Source organism: Myxocyprinus asiaticus, chromosome 37, assembly GCF_019703515.2.
Source record: "Myxocyprinus asiaticus isolate MX2 ecotype Aquarium Trade chromosome 37, UBuf_Myxa_2, whole genome shotgun sequence".
In the NCBI taxonomy this organism is placed as follows: domain Eukaryota; kingdom Metazoa; phylum Chordata; class Actinopteri; order Cypriniformes; family Catostomidae; genus Myxocyprinus; species Myxocyprinus asiaticus.
The window spans coordinates 37884013-37910804 of record NC_059380.1 but is presented as its reverse complement, the minus strand read 5'-3'; the positions used below and the strand labels follow the sequence as shown (position 1 = coordinate 37910804).

At 35.8% G+C, this 26792-nt stretch overlaps 1 protein-coding gene across 1 annotated transcript; it reads left to right on the top strand.

Moving 5' to 3' along the window:
* The first annotated feature begins 778 nt into the window (after positions 1-778).
* Positions 779-24605, top strand: si:dkeyp-61b2.1 (tumor necrosis factor receptor superfamily member 21). The gene is made up of 9 exons (XM_051675810.1): positions 779-864; positions 4847-4892; positions 6067-6174; positions 7914-8103; positions 10115-10464; positions 11584-11733; positions 12787-12806; positions 14048-14195; positions 23299-24605. The coding sequence occupies exons 1-9, from the start codon at positions 811-813 to the stop codon at positions 23517-23519; spliced, it is 1287 nt and encodes a 428-aa protein (XP_051531770.1). The 5' UTR covers positions 779-810; the 3' UTR covers positions 23520-24605.
* The last annotated feature ends 2187 nt before the right edge of the window (positions 24606-26792 follow it).

The window sequence follows — 26792 nt, the reverse complement described above, 5'->3', positions numbered from 1 at the left end:
AGTATTGAAGGAGTTCCCATCTATGTTGGGCACTTATTGGCTGCTTTTCTTTATTATTTGGTCCAAGTCATCAATTTCAAAAACTTTTTTTTTTAATTAAATGTTAGATTTATAATGAAATAAATTAATGTGGCGGCACAATTATATATTTGTCTACGAAACCAATTTCAAACATTTAAGCATACGCCTTCAGATCAAAAGATTTTTAAGATCATGGGAAACATTTCCATCAAGTGACCCCAAACTTTTGAACGGCAGTGTATATACAGTATATTATGAAAGTGAATGGTGACTGATGCTGTCATTCTGCGTAACATAATCTTTTTGTGTTCCATAGAAAATGGTCATAAAGACGTGACCAAATTTTCATTTTTGGGTCAAATATCCCTTTAATTTGTGAACATGCTAATAGGCATGTGTAAATTCTAGCTATATTGAAAAGGTTAAATGCTCATTACTATAATGTATCTACACGATGATTGCTAAATTTACTCTATTTTGGTTTTTAAATGTGTGCACACATGTAAATGATCACTATATGTCTAAGTAAACCAAGCACTTGTTATATTACTTACAAAATTCTTGAAGTATGTGTAAATTTACTATAGACTTGCAATTCTTGTACATCATCTGTTAGTAAAGTATAGTAAGTAAAGCTCACACCTCCTCACTGAGGTGTGGTGTGTTTTGGTCTCATTGGTCTGATCCTCTTCCCACGCGCTCAAATATAAAAGCGCTAAACTCGAACTGAATGTCCCACAAACTCAATGACCCTCAATGAACTGTACAAAACCATCATCTGCTGGGATCATGAAAACACCATCTACCTCCTCAACCACAACTTTTATTCTACTGTTTTATCTGGTGAGTGTGAAGGTGACTTCAATGTTACATGCTATATAATTTAGACTGAAAGGAACAATTATTCAAATTTTTTATTAATAACTGTACTTCAATACCAATGTTTTTTAATGGTACTATTAATATTGTCGGTATAGAATTCATTCTAACTCTGATATTAAAAGTCAGTGTCTCAAAACCTAGTGAGCAGCCTATCTAGACAGCATTTTGTGTGAACGTTCCAATCAAAATCGTGCTCACTATTTCAAAATAAAGGTTCCAGTTATACCCAAAAATCTGGTTCCATTTGATCACCTTTTAAAGAGCAATTCATTATTTAATCGCTTAGAAAACCATACATTTTCTGGTGCTTTAAAGGACGAAGACAAATAAACTGAACAGAAGAACCTGCAGTGTATAACCTTTATTTTTTAAGAGTTTCTGATGCCAAAAAAAAAAAAAAAAAAAAAAAATCAGGTTAGGTAGGCATCTCACTAGTTTTTGTCTCATGGTCTAATATTTAATGTCATTTAATATTTTAACAAAAGTTGTGCATGTGTATTAACCAAGAAATCATGGATTCCCATGTAAAAAAAGAAAATCAAGATACTTTCAGGTTTAAAAGTCTCTAATTAATTAATAATGATCTATTATTTAATAAAGCCAAAGTATCTAAATAACAAAAGGGTTTCAACTAAAATAACAGGTGTAGAGGCATTGCATGAAAATAAAAATCTTGGTTTCAGAACACTGACCATTGGAGAGGCTGTAACCAAAAGTGCACTTCACAATTTAGTCACAAAAGAATTTCCAATATTTTAATAGGACAAAGCATGTCAGTTACTGGCAGTTTACATACTCATTTCAGTCCTTAGGTACAAAGGGAGAGCTTTGAATTCCGATTCTTCTGTAGTTCAACCACAAGTTTAGATAGGCAAACTGATCTATTAACAGCTGATCTTTCAAAGCAGATCAATAGTGAACTGTGGATGGAACAGACATGCAATCTGACATGTTTTGAAAGGTTGAGCAATAACCAGTGTTCCCCAACCAACTACCCAAGAACCAACCCACACACTCACATTGATTATGAAACCATATGTTGTGTATCACCATAACTATATGTCAAAAAGTTATGTAACTATATGTACATTTTGCTGCTGTTGTTTGTGGTTATTTATCTGTTTAGTGACCTGTTGATAGGAATTTTTCTGTGGGTGTTTCTCAGGTTGAGAAATGTCCATTTTGTGATGTGTTTCTTACCTAAAGTATTTGCTCTCAGGTTGGCGAAAACTTTCACGAACACATGTGAATTTGTCTGTCCGACTGTTGTGTATTTGAGCAAGTAAGGCTAAAACATCACATCGAAAACATTCTCTCTCAATCCACATTCAAATTCCTAGAACTTGGTTAACAACAACTAGTGGGTGGCACCAGTGCTCACTGGCCAATAGCATAAGACATGACTAATCCGTTTGTTTTCAAATTGATTAAATAAGATGTCCATCTCTTACTCATCTTTAATGATAAATCTCAACCTTTCACAGAGACAAAACACTCAGGCCAAAGGAATAGCTCACCCAAAAATGAAAATTCATTGCCATGCCATCCAGATGTGTAGATCTCTTCTGCAGAACACAAATGAGGATTTTTAGAAGAATATCTCAGCTCTGTTGGTCCATTCAATGCAAGTGAATGGTGACCAGAACTTTGAAGCTCGAAAAAGAACATGAAGGCAGCATAAGTAATACAACTCCAGTGGTTTAATCCATGTCTTCTGAAGCCATCCGAATCAGTTTTAAGTTAGAAACAGACCAAAATTTAACTCCTTTTTCACTATAAATCTTGACACCAGCAGTAGGTTTAGTTTGAAAGTTGGTAGCGACAATTTTGCAAGGAGGACATTATTCAAAATTTTGATATTAAGAATCAGAAAAAGTGTAGTGTCTATAGGCACAACCCTATAACATGTCTCATTTTCTTTTTCTCTGCCCCACCATGTTAAATATTAGCACTATTTTTACAAGCACTATTTGGATCATGAAGGTCTAATTTGATTTCCTGTATTTTATAGACAAAACATGTTTCCCTATCTACCTCAATGTTCTTCTCCAATGTGCAAAACAAAACATGTATTGGCTAAATGAATGCTATACACTGAAATAGTTACAAATGCAAACATCCTTGCGCTGACATAGACGACTCATTTTGACGAGCTGGCATTCTGAACAGTGCTGAGAAAAGTAACAGGTTCCACGTGACAACGCCTTTTATGCGCCGCTTCAGAAGATGTTGGACAATAATTACACATAAATAATGACACTGAGATTTTTTAATAGTCATTCAAATGAGAATAAAATCATATAAAGTGAAAGTATTTTCTAAGTAGTAAAATTGCCCAAATGTTGGTCAGGACATTTTCGATTTTCTAAAAGTTGATAGGGACATGTTCCTCATCCCTACCTAAATTTATGTCTATGGTTTACATTACCGTCACAGTCATTTTTACACAGTCAAATTTACTACTTGCCGCTGTAATTCAGAAGCAAGTTGCATTAGTGTAGGGACATTCCCATTCTAGAAAGCATTTTAATGGACAAAAATTGGGATACACCCTTGTGTCCAAGTTGAGTCATCAATATATTTAGTAAGTGTTCCCAGAAGAGAAATACGTTGAATACATTAAATGTGTATATCTAGCATTTGTCAAATGTAGGATGAGTACATTGGCAATAAATACTGTAATTACAATATTGGTCACTGCAATGATTAGCCAAAGAACCTTTGTTTAATTCAATCACTTTTAGAGCTGTGTGATATCGATACAATATACCTCAGTGTTTTTCAGCAATTTTGGTGATATTTAATATGTACATTTAGAAATGTATGTATTTTTGTATCTTGTTAAAAATACTTAAGGCATGTTTGCACACATTTTCACTAACCCTGATCGCACACGTACATACATCTTAAGACGTTTTTTAGATCGTTTGCTCATCTGCAATGACGTTTCCTCTTGGATGTCAAAAGGACATTCAGCAAATGTCTTTGAGGCATTTTGATTGATTTATAATGTACGTAAATCTGCTCTTTTTAAGATTTTTATCAGATGTTAATTAGAATTTGATGCTTTCCAGACTAAATGCTGACATCTCTGAGATGTACGTGTGCTGTGTGGGAAATGAACATACGGAAATTGTATTTAATCAATTTCATTTGTATGCACCAATACAACAATACATTAATAAACTACAATGTTTACCAACATTTATTTTTTACATTAATATTTTAATATATGAAAAATGCCACGCGGTGGCTTCTGTGATGACGCAAACGTTGAATCGATTCTTTAAAACAGATCGTTTGAACTGTTTCACAGAAATGCATCAAACTTAGCAACTCAACGGCGTTTTTGCTACCGTTGCGTTAGTGATGTTACAATATCTGTTTTAACGCTTTTGTTCGAAATATATTAAAAAAAAAAAAGCCAATAAACGCACAATTATGACAAAAAAAATCTTAATGCGTTCATATTTATGACGACAAATAATAAGCACATTAAAATCAACGCGATATTCACAATCTCGCTTAATTTTGTATCGGCATCAAAATCATCGCGGATATATTGATATATCGGATATATATTCGATATATCGCCCGGTGTTCTGTCGATTTTTCTACCGTAGCGTAAAATACCTTATCAGATTGTCCTATCAGTCTAAAATGAAGGGGGTATGGTCCTGTTGTTAAGCGTGACAAAAATAACGCAATATTGATGTGCGCATGCGCAGTAAGCCCTGGTATGGCAATCAGACGAGTAGGATAAAATGTTAGGACACCGGCCGTAAATACGGATATTTACAGTAAATACGAAATAAAGATATTAAACAATCTTTGCACATAATATATTAACGATGCGATAAGGGTTTATACTTTCCACGTCCACATCAGTTTTACAGGCAGGACTATCCATTTGAATATCCACTGTTGTTCTTTTCTTTTACAGCTTTTTCCATTTCTACATGCCAGCTGTCCTAGTAAATGTGGCAATGGTAAGTTTGAACCACTTTCTCCTCAGCATCTCTTTCATGTGTCATACCCACACACAACATTGAGTCTAATTAGAGCATATTTCTGAGATACGAGTAACAGTCTATTTCGTTAACGTTCTGTGCAATGATGTTTTGACCGCAATTGTTTTAAAAGCTTTTCTCTGTGACCATGCTTTACGTACTCATGACGTATCTTTGTTTAATTCTTCTTAAAGTCAAAGGAAGCTTATATATATATATATATATATATATATATATATATATTCAAAAACAGCACCAAAGCGTTAATTTCTGGTGATTTTAGGAGCATCATTTGAACATTTTCTTTAGTAGCCTGAATATATTGTGTAGCATTAATTAAACTATGGACTAAAAAAAAATATTGACACCTTTTCACATTACACAGCACAAGATGAAGTTTATCAAAGTTACCTTTCTCAAAAGCCTGCTATGGTAAAACCTAACCGGCGTTTCAGCCAGCATGGGAAGTCGCTAGTGAGTCATTTGAGGCCAGGGGAGTGAGGTTTACATATACCACACAGCTATCACGTACCAGCTGGCTCCCATTACATCAGTTCTCAATTCAATTGAAGGAGCAAATTTACTCAATCAGTTGAGTAGAGTCAACTTATTAGGGTTTTCAGTGCATGGTACTACCATGGTTTTTTTGGGCTTGTAGCCATGTACCATGGTAGTACCATTAGTACCTTGGAATACCACATTAATACCATGGTCAGTGGATTTCAGCACCATATACTATACTACTAGGATACTACCATTGTACCACAGTACCAGTCATTGCCAGCATGTGGGTCTAAAGTGACAGACAGGCTGGTTAAAAACAGTCAATCTGTACCTTTTAGTACTTCACTCTGGCATTTCTAGCATGTCAGCATATCTCACCATTTGTTCTTGATTAGCCATGCTTTGACTTATGCGAATTGAATAAAGAGAGATTTTACTCAGCCTTTAACTGAAATTTTTCCCTTTGGTTTCAGAATATGTGCCTCATTTATGAGTGCGTACTTAGAAACATGGTGCTAGTCACTCCAAAACTCTTCTAAGGGTGCTGCATAATGCACTTTTACTCTCGCACTATAAAGTTGTGAGTACCACATAAAGATGTGTGATAACTTTTGATGTCTGTGACATTTGCTTTGTGTTTCTCATGTAGACAATACCGTACATGGCTGTAGGTGTAACAGTATGTGCTCCGTTGAAAGTTACTGGTATCGGCGACAGGGAATCCAGAAATGTGAACGCTGCACTCCCAAGTGCTCTGGTTAGTAGAGTTATGACATTTCCTAGCATTTAGAACATTAATGGGCTTTTCAGACTTTACTTTGAAAACAGGGTCATTTAAACTCTGGGTTAACAATCCTGGGATATCTTGATGCATGTTTCACACCGTACATATTTCACCCTGGGTTAATACTTAATCCTGTGTTGTCAAGTTTCAAGATTTTACATACTGGTTTAAAATGTATCCTATTCACTTCCTTTATACACATTCCTGGACTGGTCTTATTGTGCATTATTCATCGGTGGACATTATTCCAAAGGGAATTTTTTTTTCTATATAATAAAAATAATCTTTTATCAAAATGCGATAACTCGTTCCACCTCTGAAACGACTTTATTTTTGCAGCTGATGTCACAAGCCCTCAAAAGATTCAACCAATCGGTGTCTGCGGTGTTTCAAGAGGGGATTAGTCTGGAACCCTCACTTTTCACGATCCAATTAGATGGTTAAAATGAAGTCCTACCCAAAATTTTACTGCTTATTGTACATACTACTTCACTTGTGAATATCCTTTCATGTTGACTTTAACATATTTATTTGTATATTTACAAGGTTAATAACATTAGGCTTTATTCACGAAATACAAGCCGTTTCTGTGTAAATCGTAAGTAAAACTACCCTTATATAAATTGTTGCTGGGACAAGTACAGCACTCCAGTTACCGTGTTTGCATAACATTTTTAACTCAGAAACTGAAATGCAACTTACCGCATAACGTTTTTGCGACTGTTCAAAGCATATGAATATTTAATGAGACAAGCATTGATTGTTTTTGAATGGTTGTCTGTCGCTAAACGACTTGCCTAGCATCTAACATGGCCTTAATTGGCCTGAATTCGCTGACAGGAGGTCGCATTTTCTACTGTTAAAATCGGTCTGTACTCACCTAAGTTTGAACCACTGCCTCCACTGGCCAACACTGGAAGTGTTGTCGAGGTAAAATGTCCACAGTGTGGCGCCAAAAAAGAGTTGTATTTTTAGTTTTAAATGACGTTATACAATCAACAGAAACGCATATTTCATTAACCCTACACCCTAACACAAACTCCAACCCTAAACCTAACCGTCAGTGGAGTAAAAATGATATTTTAGAGCAAATATACAACCTCCGAATCGCGCTGAACTTTGTTTATGTGAAAGCGACTACTTCCTAGTTTTCACAGGACCAGAGCCCTTAATATTAAATGAGACAACCATTGATTGTTTTTGATTGGTTGTCTGTTGCTAACAACTTGCCTAGCATCAGATTATTTCTAATGTGACCTTAATTGGCCTTTATTCAGCGACAAGGGGTTGAATGTTCTGCTGCCAAAATCTGTCTGTGCTTACCGAAATTTGAACCACTGCCCCCAGTGGCCGAAGCTGGAAGTGCTGTTGAGGTAAATGTCCACAGAGTAGCGCCAAAAGCGAGTTGTATTTTTAGTTTTTAAATACAATATGCAGTCAATAGGAATGCATATTTTATTTACCAAATGCCCTAACCCAAACTCCAACCCTAAACCTAACTGTCAGTGGAGTCAAAATTATATTTTAAAGCAAGAATGCAACCTCCGAATCATGCTCATCATTGATTATGTGAACACGACTACATTCTGGTTTTCACAATGTTTAAAACACTGTGTATTATAAAAGACATTACAAATTTGTGTGCACATGTTTTTTTCATTTATATTTTCATTGACTGTTTTGTATATTTTTGTATATTCATGTGGGACCAGAGGATTTAAATCAGATAGAAGTTACTTCATGCACTTTGGACCACAATCGTGTGTGCCACTGCAAACCAGGATTCTACTGTACAAGTAAAAACAATTATTCCACATACTGCAACAAACCATGTGTTCCATGTGAGCCTGGCACTTTCTCCAGCAAACACTCTTTGAACCCAACCTGCATGCCTCATACAGAGTGAGTAATATTCATTCATATTAGAAATATTAGAAAATTAATGTGCTGCAACCAGTGTTGGCTTAGTTACTCAAAAATGTAATCCACTACAAATGATTAATTAATTCTAATCAGATTACTTTACTGTTTGCTTTGTTGGAAATGTAATCACATTACTGATACTTTAATGTTACTTTCTATAAAACTTTTCACAGTAAAGTTTGTAGCTCAACAAATTGAGAATAATGTCTATATTTCCTCCTTGTTCAATGTCACTTGCGTCATACACTCAACAGCACGCGTTTCATCCTTACACTCACTTGTTAGTGACTCTTCAGCTTTCACAGAAATGAAAACAGATGTACATATGAAAATAATTCATGTTTTAAATGTATTCTATGTAAATAATATTATTTTAGAAATATGTGTAACCCAAGTAATGTACTGTACTTAAAAGTAATTAACACCATTAAAAGTCAGAAACTGTTATCTGATCATTTAAAATGTAATGTCTTACTAAAATTATTGGATTACAGTAACAAATACCTTTGTAAACAGATTACACCCAAAACTTGCTGTCACACCATTGGACAACTATTGAACATACTGTTATAGAACACACTAGTGCCCCTGGCTGTCATTGTTTGGTGAAAATGTGGAGTCAGCCATTACAAGCTGATTTGTATTTTACATGATAAGATATAGGGAGAAAAAGAGCCATATTACTGATATTTCTTTAATAAGCAAATTGCATTCAATTAAATGACTATTCAGTGGTAAAGAGGGGATGAAGATGCAGCAAAATTAATTTGATGTGAAACATTAAGAGTCACGCAAGGTCACACACACAGCAGAGTCATCTAGTTTCACTCTTCCTCCCTTTATCTGACATTCTCTCTCTCTTCCTCACACTCTTTCTCTTTGACTGTCTTTCTCTTACACACATGCTTTATATATCTTTGAGATCTCAGTATTTCACTTCTGTTTTCAGTGTAACTTGGGGGGGGGGGGGGGGGGGCAGCTAGAAGTACAATTTTTAAAACAAATTTTACTGGACCCCTCAAAGCTCTAAGCACTAGACCACTCATTTGACATATCTCAACAATGCCAAAGAGACATGACAAGTTTAGAGTGAACACACAAAAGCATTGGTTAGCGTGCTAACCAATTAGCATGCTAACAGATTACCATGCTAAGCTAATGCTGCCAGTGGATAGCATTGTGATCAAATAGGCCCATTCTACAAAGGTGCCTCTGTTTGTTCCTGGAGGCAGCAGATGCTCTAACCCCACCCCCACCCTTTTAACCAATTAGCATGCTAAGCTATCATAGCATGTAGCATGATAACCATGCTAAACAGACCATTTTCTTTTGAACTACAGGTGATGCTGCCTCAACTGCTCAGGTACCCTCAGGACATGATGTAGATGAAGCATACACATTTTTATTTAAATTCAGCAAAGGGTTTGAAAGATATATAACTTTTATATGACAATTAAAAATGGCAGAGAGGCAGTATGCATGATATTGGAAATTGTGGTATCGTTGAATTCTGTATTACCCAAGAAAACTTTGCATTTAACCTCAAATCATGTTCTTATTTATGACACCCCCCACACTGCCATGGTTTTTAGTGGCTTTCAAGCTCTAAAAAGGACCAAACCACATTAAAAAGTTGTCCATACGACTTGTTTGCTACATTCCAAGTCTTTTAAAGCTATACAATAGCTTTGTGTTAACACAGTATAGGAGTCAGATGGACTAATATGATGGTACTTTTATGGTTTTTGTCAATGGAGCAGGACAGACGTGGTCACAGTCTCCTTTTGTGTTCCACATACAAATTGCAGCATATGGGTTTGAAATTACATAATGACTTTTAATTCATTTTCATTTTCTGTACTGGGCCGAAATATGCAGAATCCAGCCTAATAAACTGACATAAAAAACAATCATTACAATCAATCAGATAAAGCTGATAGTATTTTTTAAAACCCACTCTTGTCTCATACACTCTCTGTCTCTTTCTCAGTTGTGCAAGTTTTGGAATGATAGTGATCAAAGAGGGCACAGCGACTCAGGACAGAGAATGTCGGCATCCTGTGACCACGCCCATGACCACGACTACTCCCTCCACCGTTATAACCATCATCTCCTCTACTACAGACTCCACCCTCAGTCCCAGCACTACAGACTCCAGCGCCACCACCACAACCCCGACAACACACACCTTCATCACTATCAAACCCATCACCTCCCCGACACTCCATTATTTCAGATCTCAACAGAATCCTTCACATCTATTCGCAGCACAGATGCGCCAACTGTCTTTGCAGTCTACAGCCGAGACAACCTCTCCCCCAAGCACTGATGTGAACACAAGTACGACACGACACAACAATGTGAAGTCCATTTTGGGTTGCATTGTTCTAAGTGCACTACTTCTTAAAAAACAATGTGCAAAATATTTGGTAACACTTTAGAATAAGGTTGTATTCATTAACATTATTTAGTTACATTAGTTAACATGAACTAACAATGAACAATACTTTTAATCTTGGTTCATGTTCATTTCGGCATATACTAATTCATTTTTTTAAATTAAAAGATTTAAAACATAAACATTAGTTAATGCGTAATGAACTAACAATGAACAATAGTATTTTTATAAATTAACATGAACCAAGATTAATAAACGTTCAGTAACGATTAATAAAATTTAATGTTCAAAACTATTGTTCATTGTTAGATCATGATACCTAATGCACTTAGTAATGCTAACAAACTGAACATTATTGTAAAGTTTTATCGAAATATTTTAAGCTATTGAAGATAACCGGTGAGTCTCATGAAACCTGTCAAGAACATGTCCAGTTCAAATTTCACCTAAAAAAAAAAAGAATGAAATTATTGTGAAATAATTTTTATGTCAATAAATGCACTGTTTCCCCCCTAATTCACATTATTGTAATGCAAAAAAAAAAAAATGAATTATCATTGTTGCAATGTGAAAAAAAATGTTGGTCAGTAAAGTATTTATATCATTGTAATATCTGTTGTACTGCCTTTAATTTTTGCTATTGAAATCAAAATAAAACCATTGTATTACATTATTTCTTTGGAAATATGATAACCACTATTAAGAATAAGGACAATTATCAAAAAAATAAATATTTTCCAGTTCTTTTATGATGATAAAGATTTTGGGGGGAAATGTGCTTTGTTTTCATTAAAATAAGGTCACAAGGCACGAGGCAGTATATTTTATCAAAATAAAAATAATAATAATAATAATATTAATATATATATATATATATATATATATATATATATATATATATATATATATATGAGATTCACCCAACCATCTCTTTTTTATATTTCATGATTGGAATATAACAATATTTATTTTTTATGTAGATGAAAAGTAATTTTATCAGAAGAATAACCATAAAACAGAGCACAGTATAAATACACTGTATTTCTCTATGTCATCACAAGGGGGCGATCAACTATTCATAAATACATCCAGTGTCAGCCAGTCCTATTGGCTGCTCCTGTGGATCTTTTTGTTGACACTCCTGTTGGTGATGACCGGCATCTGTTTGCTGCAGAAAAGAACGGCACAGAAAACAATTTCAAAATGCACAGGTATGATATAAAGAGTAAAATAAATATTGTATATTACGAATACAAACATTTTTCATAAAATACAATGAAGAAAACAAATAACCTGGGCTCCCACAGTCATTGAAAACCTGCAGAAATATCTCTCTCTCTCTCTCTGTAATAAAATAATTTTCTTATATAAGTGTATAATAATTATATATAATTAATAATACATATATTATATAATTATATAATACACAGTATACATATGGTATATATATATATATATATATATATATATATATATATATATATATACATATAATTTTATTATATAAGTGTATAATAATTATATATAATTATAATACATATATTACATAATTATATAATATACAGTATATATATATATATATATATATATATACATATAATTTTATTATATAATAAGTATATATAATAAATTATATATTTTTTAATTATAATTCAAATTTCTATATTTCTTTTTCAAGTTATGTTCTTTCTAAAATATAAAATACTGTATTCAATTGGCTATATATTGCTGTGTATTTATTGGCTAGATATTATTTTGTGTCTTAGTTTCCAATAAGTACTTTTAATATCTCTAATCTTTTTAAATTAATGCCTGACACAGGAATGGAAAACCTCTCCAGACATCACTTTAAAATTATTTTTTTAAATCATAATAGTAATCAGTGTGTGGGATCTCTATATTATATAACCCTGCAAAGAAAATTATTTATCAGCAATATTTTGCATGCTTTTGTAATTTTCAACAATGGAATATGAGACTATATGTTCAAGTCCACCCAGAGCACTTGTTACGGGAAACCACATTGTGTTGACTCGCACATGCTTTGATTCCCATAAGAGCACACTCAGCATAAACATTCACAGCGTTTCAGAATGATATGCTTTTTACGCATGCATGACAACCTGAGAAACCACAGATTGACTAAGCATGCAATAGACCGTTCTCACAGTCACCATGCATTTAGATGAGCTGTTTACACATTATGTCACACAAAGCAACACATTACATGCAGCATATTTAATATTTTCTTACTTTCATTTCAGGTGTCCTTTATGGAAAGCATGTGAGTACTTCTAATTATGAATCAAAAACTGTGAAATTGCCTGTAAGCCGATTTCATTAGCCTACATATTTAATTGCTTGTCTCTCATTTTTATGTATGTTATGTCCACTTTTGCCAAAAATTAAATTGTTTAAATACATAATACAAATTAAATAATTATGATTTACCAAATATGATATATTTCCCTGTAGTACGGATAGGGTTGGGAACCGACCCTTATGCAGAACCAGTTCCAAAAAACGAACAAGCCTTATTTTCATCCATCGATGTGGACGGAACACCTTACTAAAATACTCTGACATTGTCCTGTGCTACCATTCAGCAACACCACTACTAAAATAGCAGTACTGTGCATCCAGTGTTGTCCAATTCCCGAATGAATAACTCTTATGAGTCGGTTCATTTGAATCTGCAATGTGAAACATACAGCATGACCAGTGTAGCCCAATTCCCAAACAAATGACTCTTGAGAGTCAGTTCTTTTGAATCTACACTGCAAAACATTCAAGGTGCATCCCAAACTGCACACTTCTGCACTATTCAACGTCATTTTGTACTGTAAGTAGTGCGAGTAGAATGTTGTTTATGCTGAAAATGCAGCAAAAAGAAGTGTACTTCAAGTATCTTGATGATGCACTTTTTTAGCATCAAAACGGATTGTGGAATGTTGGACACTTCATGCACTCAGCACACATGGCTTGCGAGTTACTTGGCTTGCGAGTTACCCGTCCCTAGTTACAGAAAGGAATTTTTTTTTTTTTTATCAAAACCAGGGTTCTCTTTTCTGTGCAATAAAGGTAGATGGTGACCAAAAGTTTCATGTTACAAAAAGGACAAAGAAGCATCATAAAAGCAGTCCACATGACTTGTGCGCTATATTCCAAAGCTTTATATTAGCTTTGCATGAGCAACAGACCAAAATTTAAGTTGTTATTATTTCTGCATGATCAAAATGGACTTATCTCGAACATGCCATATTAGGTTTTAAAGCTACAGCAGAGGGCAAGTTTTCAGTGAATAACTACTTAAATTTCATTTTTTTTTTTTTTTTTTTAGTTATGGGATTTCTACTTTTATAGTGCTATTTTCCTTTCATTACGGGTTTGGAATGACATGATAGTGAGTAAATGATGATAGAATTGTCATTTTAAGGTGAACTATCACTTTAATGTAATATGTTTTACAGTCATGGTATGTTTTTGCAAGAAGATCAACATATTTGGTCTAATTCCCTGTCCCAGTCTTTGAAAGATCACAAAGTTGAAGCTCAATTACCACTTGGCAATGATATCAGAGCAGTCAGAGGTCAAAGTATGGGGGTGATGTCGCCTAAGGGAGGTGTTCAACAGGTCAGCAATGGGAAGAGTGAGAATGTCAGCAACACAGTAGGTAAGTCCCCTTTGTGCATATAGAGCCATGAGCACAGGCTTCATTCGATGCTTTTTACTGTAAATATAATACAATATGCTGTTACGAGTGTAAACAGAAAATGAGATGTTATGCAGTATGTACAAGCTTCTCTTTTCGATACAGCAACAGTGGATAATGATTTATACTTCCCAGCTCCAAAAAACATTTAAAATGCACCATAAAGTAGTCCATGTGACTCTTGCACGATATTCCAAGTCTTCTGAAGCCATACAATAGCTTTGTGCAAGGAACTGGAACATCTTGTGTGTCATATGTGACTGATCGCAACATGGCAAGTTTGCAATTATAAGTGACTGCAAATGTGATTTGAGATTAAAATCTTGGCCTGTCCCTCACAAAAAATCTATCAAACGGCTTATTGATGACTTGGAATACAGTTTATGAGTCAGATGGTCTACTTTTATTAAACTTTTAAGGCGGAAACATACTTCACGAGTTGCATTCTCAACATTGCCACAAGGGGTGCTATAGCAGATATTAGTGAGAAATAGGGCTGTTGATTTAACACATTAATTCAGTGCAATTAATTACATATAAAATAACACGTAAAAAAAAATATATATATATATATGCACTACAGATTACAGAATACGTGCTGTAAAATGTCATTTGTAACATATTCCGTTAGATTACTCAAGGTCAGTAACGTATTCTAAGTACTATGGATTACTTCTTCAGCACTGGTAGATTTTTTCACTTGTTTTTGACTTCAAACAAGTGAAAAACTTGAAAGAAATCTGCCAGTACAATAAAACAAAATACACTTATATACAAAATACATGCTCTGAAAAGGCCAAAATATCTTATGCAGTGCTTCTCAATCTCAAGTAAGTTTATTTTAAGGATTTATTAGATTTGTTTTACAGGAAAAAAATAAATACAAAAATTCTTTGCAGTACATCTTTGCACTAATATCAATGTCTTACTAAAGGAAAAAAGATCTAATGTGGATTGTCTTGATAGAATTCATTGTAAAATATAATCGTGACTTGTAACAGGTGCATCTAATGGCTAGAAATATCATTTTACATGACATAATGCTAAATGTTCACACAAGGAACTATTTCTGATGCTCCAAACTTACTTCAAAACCCCACAGAGTGTACACAAAAACATCTTCTTGTCGTTTGTAGATTCTATTCATAGAATGAGGCAGAAAATCTTTTATTTGTAGCTTTCTATATGATGCTACAGGCTACATTGGTTACTATTTCTCATATAAGCATACTTTATTCTTGTAAAAAATAGTCAATCCACATAAGAAAATTGACAAACGATATAGCCTTGTAATCATGTATTTATTGGATTTATATCCAATATTGGATTCATTTTTGTTGCTATAGATCCTCAATGGCGTCAGATCCACATCTTCACTCATAACACACACCCTGTTTGCTCGTATGAATGTAACACATCAGTTAACACATTCCACTTTACCCCCTGTTCAAACACTTCTCAGATCGATTCATTTAAAAGCATTAATATTTTCCAACTGAATAGACTAAATATAAAATAAAACAAATGATAATAAAATGCAAAGTAATCTCTTCAGTTAACAAAATACATTTGGAAAGTAATTGTATTCTGATTACCAATTATTTAAATTGTAACTAGTGGAATACAGTTACTTATATTTTGTATTTTAAATATGTAATCCTGCTACATGTATTCCGTTACTCCCCAACCCTGTATGTGTATATATATATATATATATATATATATATATAAAATACCTGTAGCACTTGCCATAGATGTGGCTGTCTTGTCGGACACTTCTCACACACCTTACAGTCTAGCTGATCCCACAAAAGCTCAATGGGGTTAAGATCCATAACACTCTTTTCCAATTATCTGTTGTCCAATGTCTGTGTTTCTTTGCCCACTCTAACCTTTTCTTTTTGTTTTTCTGTTTCAAAAGTGGCTTTTTATTTGTAATTCTTCCCATAAGGCCTGCACCGCTGAGTCTTCTCTTTACTGTTGTACATGAAACTGGTGTTGAGCGGGTAGATTTCAATGAAGCTGTCAGCTGAAGACATGTGAGGCGTCTATTTCTCAAACTAGAGACTCTGATGTACTTATCCTCTTGTTTAGTTGTACATCTGGCCTTCCACATCTCTTTCTGTCCTTGTTAGAGCCAGTTGTCCTTTGTCTTTGAAGACTGTAGTGTACACTTTTGTATGAAATCTTCAGTTTTTTTGGCAATGTCAAGCATTGTATAGCCTTCATTCCTCTAAACAATGATTGACTGACTAGTTTCTAGAGAAAGCTGTTTCTCTTTTGCCATTTATGACCCAATATTGACCTTAAGACATGCCAGTCTATTGCATACTGTGGCATCTCAAAAACAAACACAGAGACAATGTAAAGCTTCATTTAACGAACCAATTAGCTTTCAACTGTGTTTTATATAACAGCAAGTGATTTTCTAGTACCAAATTAGCAATTTAGCATGATTACTTAAGGATAAGGTGTTGGAGTGATGGCTGCTGGAAATGGGGCCTGTCTAGATTTGATAAAAAATCTGTACATTATTCCAGACTTTTGGACACCAGTAAATATTCTTACCATCAGAGCAATTCAAGCTTGAGGTACCACCTGTTTTCAGCAGGGGGCAGTAAGTGAAACTCCAGCTGTAAAGGCAACACTCAGCTGTGCAGAGAACAAACCACATGGCATACTACCCATACTGCTCTTACTACTTCTGCCATGTTTGTCTATGGCAGAAATAGGAGTGGTAGTATAGTAGTTTGTCATTTCGAACTCGGCCATACATACGTAGATGCCTCAATCGGCTGGTTCGCAGACGTCAACCGCGGTGCCATCTTGGAACGGTCAACGTTGAGAGATGTTTAAATGCAAGTGAATGGTGAAGAAGCCTCAGAATGCTGTATAAACTTCTTTTGTGTGGAAATAGTTCATCATGTAATTCGTCATTTTTATATCATCTAAAATATTGCCCAGTGTTTATGGAAAATCAGATAATCTGAAAGTTGGCTGGAAAAGACTCCAGACTGTTACAGACTGTATCTGTCAATTTACTTTCATGTGTTGATGGACGGCTCTTGACCGTTCCAACATGGCGGATGCGCCAATATATCGCGGCCCATAGGAACAGCTGCTAATGAAGTATCTACATATAGATATCAATGATAGCGACGGCACAAAATGAGAATGCCACAATATTATAATTTTCAAACCGGTGCAGTGTTCACGTTTAAACCGACTAACACTGGTATTACCACTGGTTGTAGACCCAGTTTAGCTGCTTCAGAAGGGTAATGACATTTAATGTGTAAATAAATTCGTTTTGTTCCTTCCTAGGGCTGGGCGATATGCAAGAAATATGTTCACAATATTTTTATAAAAAAAATAAATAAATCACAATATCCAATTACATAGTCAACCCCCCCGGCTGAGGGATCAGTGAAGTCTTGCTTCAGTGATTTTGCATTGAAAGTTAAATTAATTTATTTAAAAAAAAAAAGGAAAAACTTAAACCGAAGACATATCTAAATTCAAATTGCACTTCAAATGAAATGAAAAAGCAATTAAAATGACAAAGTGGTAAAAAAAAATCATATATAACCATCTTTCCATTTACCGTCAGGCAAGTTTCCGTCTATGACAACAGGCGGAAAATTACTAATACATATTAAGATATAAAAACAATTCTAAATGTAAACATAATCATTTTAATGATGATAATAATCACTGAAATATAAATCATGGTTCGAGGTGAATGCGTTTTTGTATTATTTTATGATTTAATCACAGATGTATAGCCTATATATAAAATTACCCTGCAGAGTTGTGCTCACAACGAGCTGCTTTGTGGAAATAAAGCGAACTGAACTCAGAGCACCTCCTGAGCTGAGATGGTCTGAGGTCATGCGTAGCATTCTCATAGTAGATGATACTGTTCTTGCAAAAAAAATTCAGAAGATGAAACAATGAAAGAGTGAGAACCCTTTACATACGTGTGTTCCACGAGATTGCACATGCGCATAGATGGCTTTTCTGTCATCTGTTCTTAAAAATATAATAACGTGTGTTTCTTCAAGCGAATGACTGGGTGTCTAACAGCATTTCTTGTGTCATTCCGAATCCGAGACATCTTAATGAACATTATATTCCCTACCTGCATTTAAACATCTTCTGTCAGTGGGCATACTTTGCTGCCAGTGTAATTTGATATGTTGGTAAAGAACATCTGGCTTTCAATGTGTTATTTAGGTTCATTTATCATGGGTTGCAAACTCTTCATTAGGCAACTATTCTTTATTTAAGGCTATGCTATTCGTTAGGCTATTGTATTGAAATTGGAATTTCCATTCATAATATTTCCCTCCTTTTACCAGGTATAAAATTTCACATTGGTGTTGCCCCTTGTACCGAGTAAAACCGGTAACCATACACCGTGTCAACCCTAGCAGAAATCTCGAGACGAGAACGTATCAAAAATTTTACCAATATAGCTGAAGGAAATGCAAATTATCGCAAAAATTTCACAAGTGTTGACATAATATTTTTCCGTTTAACTCTAGCACATAAACTCTAAGTTGATACTTCAAATGTCACGAAAAACTGGTTTGGAAACGTGGAAAATTGGCATTAATGCAAAAATGTAGTGTCACATGACAGAATTTTACCCCAATCGTTAGCCTGTGTTAATCATAACGACAAGGTATACATTCTTAAAAGCCAATTTATTGCACGTGAAGCATTACTCGGACTGTTATGGATTGGCCTTAATGGCATACCTGCACCGATCTGATGCTGCAATCACATCTGCGTCATGACACTTCCAGGAGTGGCAACACAAATATCTCATATGTATCATGCACCTGTCATTGACAAGTGCATGGAGAACAAATGAATGGCTACTCTTTGTGATTAATTTAAACATGGTAGCCATCGGGGCCTGGGTAGCTCAGTGAGTATTGATGCTGGCTACCACCCCTGGAGTTGCGAGTTCGAATCCAGGGTGTGCTGAGTGACTCCAGCCAGGTCTCCTAAGCAACCAAATTGGACCGGTTGCTAGGGAGGGTAGAGTCACATGGGGTAACCTCCTCGTGGTCGATTGACAGCCCTTGTGTGAACTGTCCGTTTCTACACATTAGTTTTAAGAGAATATTGCTGAGCAAGTTAAAGTCAATACCAGTGCTCGAATTGGGGGGGGGGGGGCTGGGGGGATCCGGGACCCCCCATAAGGCATTAGGTACCCCTAATAAGAAGTGAAAAATAGACTTAGAGGGGTCCCCAAGATACTTATATTTTAGTAAAAATAATAATGACAAATCTGATTAAATTCATGCAGTGGATACGGTAAATTTCGTGAATTAATTATTTACAATAATTTATATTAAGTTTGTTTATAGGCTACTTGTCATGTCTCTTTAAAATGTAAACGCCCCGCCCCACATCTAAAGACCGCTAAGCACATGACATCGTTGACATGACTGCTTGCTTGGCGCCACTCCGGTGAAGCTAACTTTAGCTAAAAAATGGAGAATAATAAACCTCCACTCACAGTCGGGAAGAGAAAGCTTCTTACTGACTTTTTTGAGGGGTAATTTTCTCTCTCTTTATATCTTTCTACTATATCTATCCACTCCATGTCAGGGCTTTTGTATTCCTTGCATAAATTGGAAACATTTAGGCTTACTCATTTTTCATTATTAATAGGCCTGGTTCTACGGGGTGCTAGAGATCGCGATGAAGATGAGTGACAGCTTTCTAGTGATTATAAAGGGAGCGCTCGTTGTGCGCTTTCTATGCTATATATAATCCATTCAGAATTTGTATAAAACTTGTTTTTCATGCTGCTAAGAGGAGGACCAACGGCCACATACACGCTGCACAGTTTCGGGAATTACATCGCATATATATGAGGGATTCACTCTTGAAATAGCAATGATTGACATATTGATAACCATAGCATTGTTTGTTCCTGAATAAAGCAGCCTTTTTGACTGAAATGGTCAAAAAGACTTGATTCAATTCGAGCACTGGTCAATACATTTATAGCAATTTACCTGATTTTTGAAGGGAACTCTATTGCCCCCTTGAGTACTGAGGTTTGTTACCGCTACAGTAATGTAAGAACGCAGGTTATTCAAGTTCAACCGGAACGCGCCTTGGCAATGCGTTGGTCATGCTCTCGCATCAGCGCACATGTACTTGCATGAAGTATGTTTCTGGCCTTTGGTTATTTGTAGCTTTTCAGGAGCTTGGCGGTATAAAAATCACCATCCACTTTACTTGTATGGAAATGAGCAGGAAGAAAGATTTCATATGATGACTTAATTTTTTGGGGGGTGAACGATCCTTTAAAAGCCAGAAGCCTTTACAATATTTACTTTCTAAAGAATATGCGGACTGTAGTAGGTTTTAGCATGTGTTTTTTGATTGTTGATTGTTCACTTAACCTCTCTGGCAGAAACATCTCATGTTTCCTCGACACTTAATCACAGATTCTTTCTCATTTTATCTTCAAGTACACTATTGTCTAAATTCCCATTTTTACTTCCTGTTCTGCAGGGTTGTTGTTGTTGTTTTTGTTTTTTTTTCCTTTTAAAGGTCATTGCCAAGATTCAATCGCTTGGGAAAAAATAGTTCTGTTCCAGAACCTAGTGAGCTGCCTACCTAGACTGCATTTTAAAGACATAGTTTACCCAAAATTTAAATTCTGTGATCATCAAATTCTGTCTTGACAATGAAAGATTTTTTGTGTCCATCCACAGTGTTTTTAAATTGTTTTCCTATGTAAAGATGGACTAGATGGACGTCTTTGACCTTAGTGAGCTGCGTCTCACTGTTTTTTCAGCATTTCACACAGGAGTGGTGCATTTTTTCATGCCATGTCAAGTTAAACAGAACTTCAGCTGTTTTAAAACACGTTTTGAAACACCTGCGTTCGTGGCACTGCATATAGCTTTTTATTGCAAAAGGACGCACAAAACCACGCATGTGAATAGCACAGGAGACTCATCTCACAATTTATTCTAATTGAGTTTAACATTGGCATGCTGTGAAGCTAACAATAATCTAACAAGCTCAAAACCAGACAGCATGCACTAATGTAACTGGTCTTGCTTGACCTGCACCGAGCAGGATTTGAACCAGGGTCTCCGGCATAGGAGGTGGAGGCGCTACGAGGAGGCTAAAGCCCCTACCATCAGTCACTAGTGCGCCACTTGAGGCTATCACGTACTAGCTGGCTCCCGTTACACTCACCCCCCAAAACCTCACTCTCATCCGGGTCACGGCACCACTGTACCGTCCTGCTCAACCCGTGAATAGCATCCAGCATACTGCCTTGAGGCGACCTCACTTGAAATTGAAGAGACTTTGATTTCAATCAAGTTCAACGTTAGCATGTTGCTAAGCTAAGAACGAAATCCTCTAATTAGACAGTACTCACAGATATTGGGTAAACACCAAACTTTTTATCAGTACTTTCGGATATTGAATAAAACATACCCAACTCATTCACTATCTAGAACAAATCTGGTCTAAGGGAATTCTGGGAATACCTTCTCCACAGAGGACATATTCGATGCTGTCCAAGAGTATCACAAAAGGCAGCATAAGTACCTTATGGAACACTTTGCATTGGTAGTGCACAAATGATGACTTAATATCAACATGAAACAATGTTCGCAACCCATTTTCCTTTCATAGTGTGATGTATTTCAAGATATTTTTTTAGAGGCGAGTCTGGATATTCAACAATAAAAACAAATGAAGTGCTGGACTTGATTTCATCAATCAGAAACAGATTGGTTTGTGGAAAGATGATATTCAGTATACTGTATATCTCGATATTTATGTAATTACTCTGAAATGGCTTTAAAGAGTGTTTTTATTTTTTTCCCAATTTCCCAATGCGCTCTAAGTCCTTGTGGTGGCGTAGTCAATCCAGGTGGCAGAGGACGAATCTCAGTTGCCTCCGCGTCTGAGACTGTCAGTCCACGCATCTTATCATGTGGCTTGTTAAGCGCATTACCGCGGAGACGTAGCGCCTGTGGAGGCCCACGCTATTCTCCGTGGCATCCACACACAACTCACCATGCATCATGCACCCCACTGAGAGTGAGAACCACACATTATAGCGGACACGAGGAGGTTACCCCATGTGACTCTACCCTCCCTAGCAACTGGGCCAATTTGGTTGCTTAGGAGACCTGGCTGGAGTCACTCAGCACGCCCTGGATTCAAACTCGCGACTCCAGGGGTGGTAGTCAGCGTCTATACTCACTGAGCTACCCAGGCCCCCAAGAGTGTTTTTTTAATCAGCAGAACGATCATTTAAATTTGATCATTGCAGTAAAATAGATTCAATGCTGTAGCGTTATGGTATTATTTAATAGATAATGTGCAGCGGTTACAAATGCTTGCAATTGTGCTAATGTGAACTTGAGTGTTTTGCTTTCACAATGCATGCAAAATGCACTGAGAGCGCTGAAAAAACTGCATGATGAGCCATGTGAATGCACACGGAACAGCGTGCCACCAGTTCAGTCTGCAGCGCACACAGATTTTGTATTTATTAGTTTTAATTAATTGTTCAGCCCTACAAGGAAAAATTGTAAAAACTGATCTAATGATGCGCTCTATATGAAATTTAATGACGAAATATTAAGTGCTTTAAAATCATTGCTACAAGTTACAATATTGCTTAATTTTATATCGGTAGCAAAATCATCACAGTTAAATAATGCATATTCGATATAGAAAATGCTTTCTAAATGACATTTGGAGGGGAGGGGTTGAAAAATAAGAGGGCTTGGTGACTTCGGCCGAAAAGGAAGGTCATTTCCAAATTATTACATTTTGATAAAAGATTACGATGTCAAACCTTTCTCATTTGTAATAATGTGCACTGATTATTCGCAATTATACCTGGAGATAATATACCTATTAAGAAAGTAAATAGTGTCAATTTCATGTTGACTTAAAACTGCTGTGTTGGTTGGCAACTTACTAGCTTTTGGAACAAAGCTACCCTGTAATAATTTGGACACTAAAAAGCACATATTTGTTCATTTATTTGTTTTAGGGTCCATCTATATCTATTCACCTGGAATGGTGATTTTGGGCTCCAACTCGGGTGATAAGAAGGAAGAAGCCGAAGTTTGTGAACAGAACGTACCCCTCATCAGCACACCTCAACAGGAGTCAGCTCCACCTTCACAGGAGATCAGGGTACGAATGAGCACACAGGAAGACATCGAGGAGGAACTGAACTTGAGTTTTCCTGTGCCAGCTTCTGGAAAGTGAGCACTTGAACACGCGGCTGCTTGCGTGATCTTCAGAATGGCTTTCGAGGAGGTCCCAGGTGCCTTGTTATTCAAATATGGACCTCGAGGCTGTAAACCACATGGGGACTTGAGTCAAAGACAAAGAATTTTGTTGTGAAACTACAAAGATATAAGATTCCTGTACTGACAATGCGAAATGTATGGGTTCCATTCACAAGGAACACACATACTGGGAAAATTTACATGCTAGCTTCCACTGAAAGATGTTTTGGATAAAAGCATCTACCAAATGTTTAAATGTACTAGATAAATAGAGTCAAGTAATGGTTTGTAATCATGCGTTTTTTTAATTTTGCACATAAGGAGAAACATTTATGCTTAATTGATGTTTGTCAAGTCTTGAATATATCATAAGTGCCTGAGTATATAATTTTTGCCTTGGCAAAAAATTATTATTATTATTATTTATTTTTTTTTCACAAGTAATATTTTACAATACTATGTTTGTGTTGTGTATGACTTGTTTTATAGTTTGAGTAATTGTTTAAGATGTAAAACCACGTAATTGAATGGATGTTTCTAAACAGGATTTGTTACACAGGTGTAGGCGTTTAATTTGCATGTCTAAAAATACCTCACCTTTAGAAAGAAGGTGTCTGATTTTACTAATGTAGGAGGTCTGGGCAAACTGCGTTTACTCTGCAACCTTTACAGCACATGTTAAATATGACATATTTCTGGTGTTGCAATAGAGTGCCTTCTTTAAAATCATTGCTACATGTTACAATTTTGCTTAATTTTATATCGGCAGCAAAATCATCACAGTTATATACTGCATTTTCGATATAGAACATGCTTTCTAAATGACATTTGGTTGGAGAGGAGGGGTTGAAAAATAAGAGGGCTTGGTGAAGCCGAAAAGGAATGTCATATCCAAATTATTACATTCTGATAAAAGATTACGAGGACAAACCTTTTTCATTTGAAATATACATTTCTCACATCCTCTTAATGATCCATTTAATTTAGTACAGTGTGTACAGTGTGTGTGTGTGTGTGTGTGTGTGTGTGTGTGTGTGTGTGTGTGTGTGTGTGTGTGTGTGTGTGTGTGTGTGTGTGTGATCATACGGTATATCAGTTAAATTTATTTTGGTTTGTTTTGCTTGTTTGTCTTGCACAAGGCATTATTTAATTGTAACATTTAGTGAATTAATGTTTACTCCTCCTTTATTGATAAAGTTGAACAAGTCTATTCCTTCAACAAGTAAACATCAAGAGATCAAGTCTTCTTTTAAGAGTTTTCTGTTCATTCTGTTTTCTGTATCAGTCTATGTATAAATACTAGATTTTGCTTGCGCCTAATGCCCAAAACTGCTGTCTAGACAGGAGGCCACTAGCTTTGCATAGTAATCCAGTGTAAAAAAAATGCTGTTCAGGTAGCTGGCATGCTAGGTTTTGAGATGCATTTGATGTACAAAAATGCTGTCATGGAAGGTAGCACACTAGAATTTGAATCTCTAAGATGTCCAGAAATGCTGTCTAGGAAGGCACCATGCTAGGTTTTAAGACACCTATGATGTCCAAAAATGCCTTCTGGTTAGGTAGCATGCTAGAATTTGTATACGTCTATGATTTCCAGAAATTCTGTCTAGATACAGAGCACACTAGGTTTTGAGACCCCTATGATGTCCAAAAATGCTGTCAAGGAAGGTAGCACCCTAGAATTTGTTAATGTCTATGATGCCCAGAAATGCTGTCTAGGCAGGCAGCATACTGGGTTTTGAGATGCGTACGATGCCTAGACAGACAGCACACTAAGTTTTGAGACACCTTTGATGCCCAGAAATGCCATCTAGAATTTGTATATGACTATGATGTCTAAAAATGCTGTTTAGACAGACAGCACACACACACTAAGTTTTGAGACACCTGTGATGCCCATAAATGCTGTCTATGTAGGCAGCACGCTGGGTTTTGAGATGAGTACAATGTCTAGACAGACAAGTCAAGTTATTTTTATTTGTATAGCGCTTTTCACAACACACATCGTTTCAAAGCAGCTTTACAGAAAATCAGGCTTTAACAGAAAATGAAACTATAATATCTATAATGTCTTAGAGCCATCATTGTGTAGTTTGATCAAATATGATTGTGAATTGTGTTTAAAAATAAGTAATTAAATAATAATTGTATTTATAACCCCAGTGAGCAAGCCGAAGGCGACTGTGGCAAGGAACACAAAACTCCATAAGATGTTGGTTAATGGAGAAAAATAACCTTGGGAGAAACCAGGCTCACTGTGGGTGCCAGTTCCCCTCTGGCTAAACAGCATGGATATAATGCCAATATTACTTATGTATAGTGCAAGTCATGGTTTAAAATTATTAAACTAAGTAAGTGTTAAGGGCCAGTGTTTAAACAAATATTTTATATGAACTGTAAGTTTAATGACTAATGTCTTTGAAGTTCATCCTGGATTAACTGCAGAAGTTCACATAGATGTATTGTCCTTGTTAGTTGGCTGATGAAGGGATTTGTTGGCAATTAATTGATAGTCTATGTATTCCATTTCAAGAGTGTAGTCCATCATTGGACCGAGGTGATGTAGGCAGAGATCAGTTAGGTGCATTGCAGTTCAACCGGCCGGTAATTTTGGTGAGGTCTGTCCTAAGTCCAAGGTTCAGGCAATGGCATATGAAATATCCCATGTCTTATGGTTGGAGTTGGCATCAGTTCATCCTCTGAAGCGGAGCTAGACCATTCAAAGCTTTGTATGTAGTTAACAGTTACAATTTTACAATTACAATTAAATTTAACTGGTAGCCAATGTAACGACGATAAAATTGGGCTAATATGATCATATTTCTTGGTTCTGTTCAGCACTCTGGCTGCTGCATTTTGAACCAATTGAAGTTTATTTATTGATCTTGCTGGACATCATCCCAGTAATGCATTACAGTAATCTAATCTTGAGGTCATGAACGCAATTATGAATTAGTTTTTCGGCATAAGCAACAGAGAGCATGTGTCGTAATTTAGCAATATTTCTTAGGTAGCGGAATGCTGTTCTACAAACATTGGTAATTTGATTTTCAAAGGATAGATTGGTATCAAATATAACACCTAAGTTTTTCGCTGTTGAAGACGATGTAACAGTACATCCATCAAGAGTCAAATTATATTTTAGCTGCTTATTTTTAGAGGTTTTTGGTCCAATAATTAGTACCTCTGTTTTGTCGGAATTGAGTAGAAGGAAATTTCTGGCCATCCAATCTTTTATTTCATTGATACA

Coding starts and splice junctions, on each gene's coding strand:
- si:dkeyp-61b2.1 (XM_051675810.1), top strand. CDS start 811: ATGAAAACACCATCTACCTCCTCAACCACAACTTTTATTCTACTGTTT. Junction 4,893..6,066: donor TCCTAGTAAATGTGGCAATG/GTAAGTTTGAAC, acceptor TTTCTCATGTAG/ACAATACCGTACATGGCTGT. Junction 14,196..23,298: donor GAATGTCAGCAACACAGTAG/GTAAGTCCCCTT, acceptor TATTTGTTTTAG/GGTCCATCTATATCTATTCA.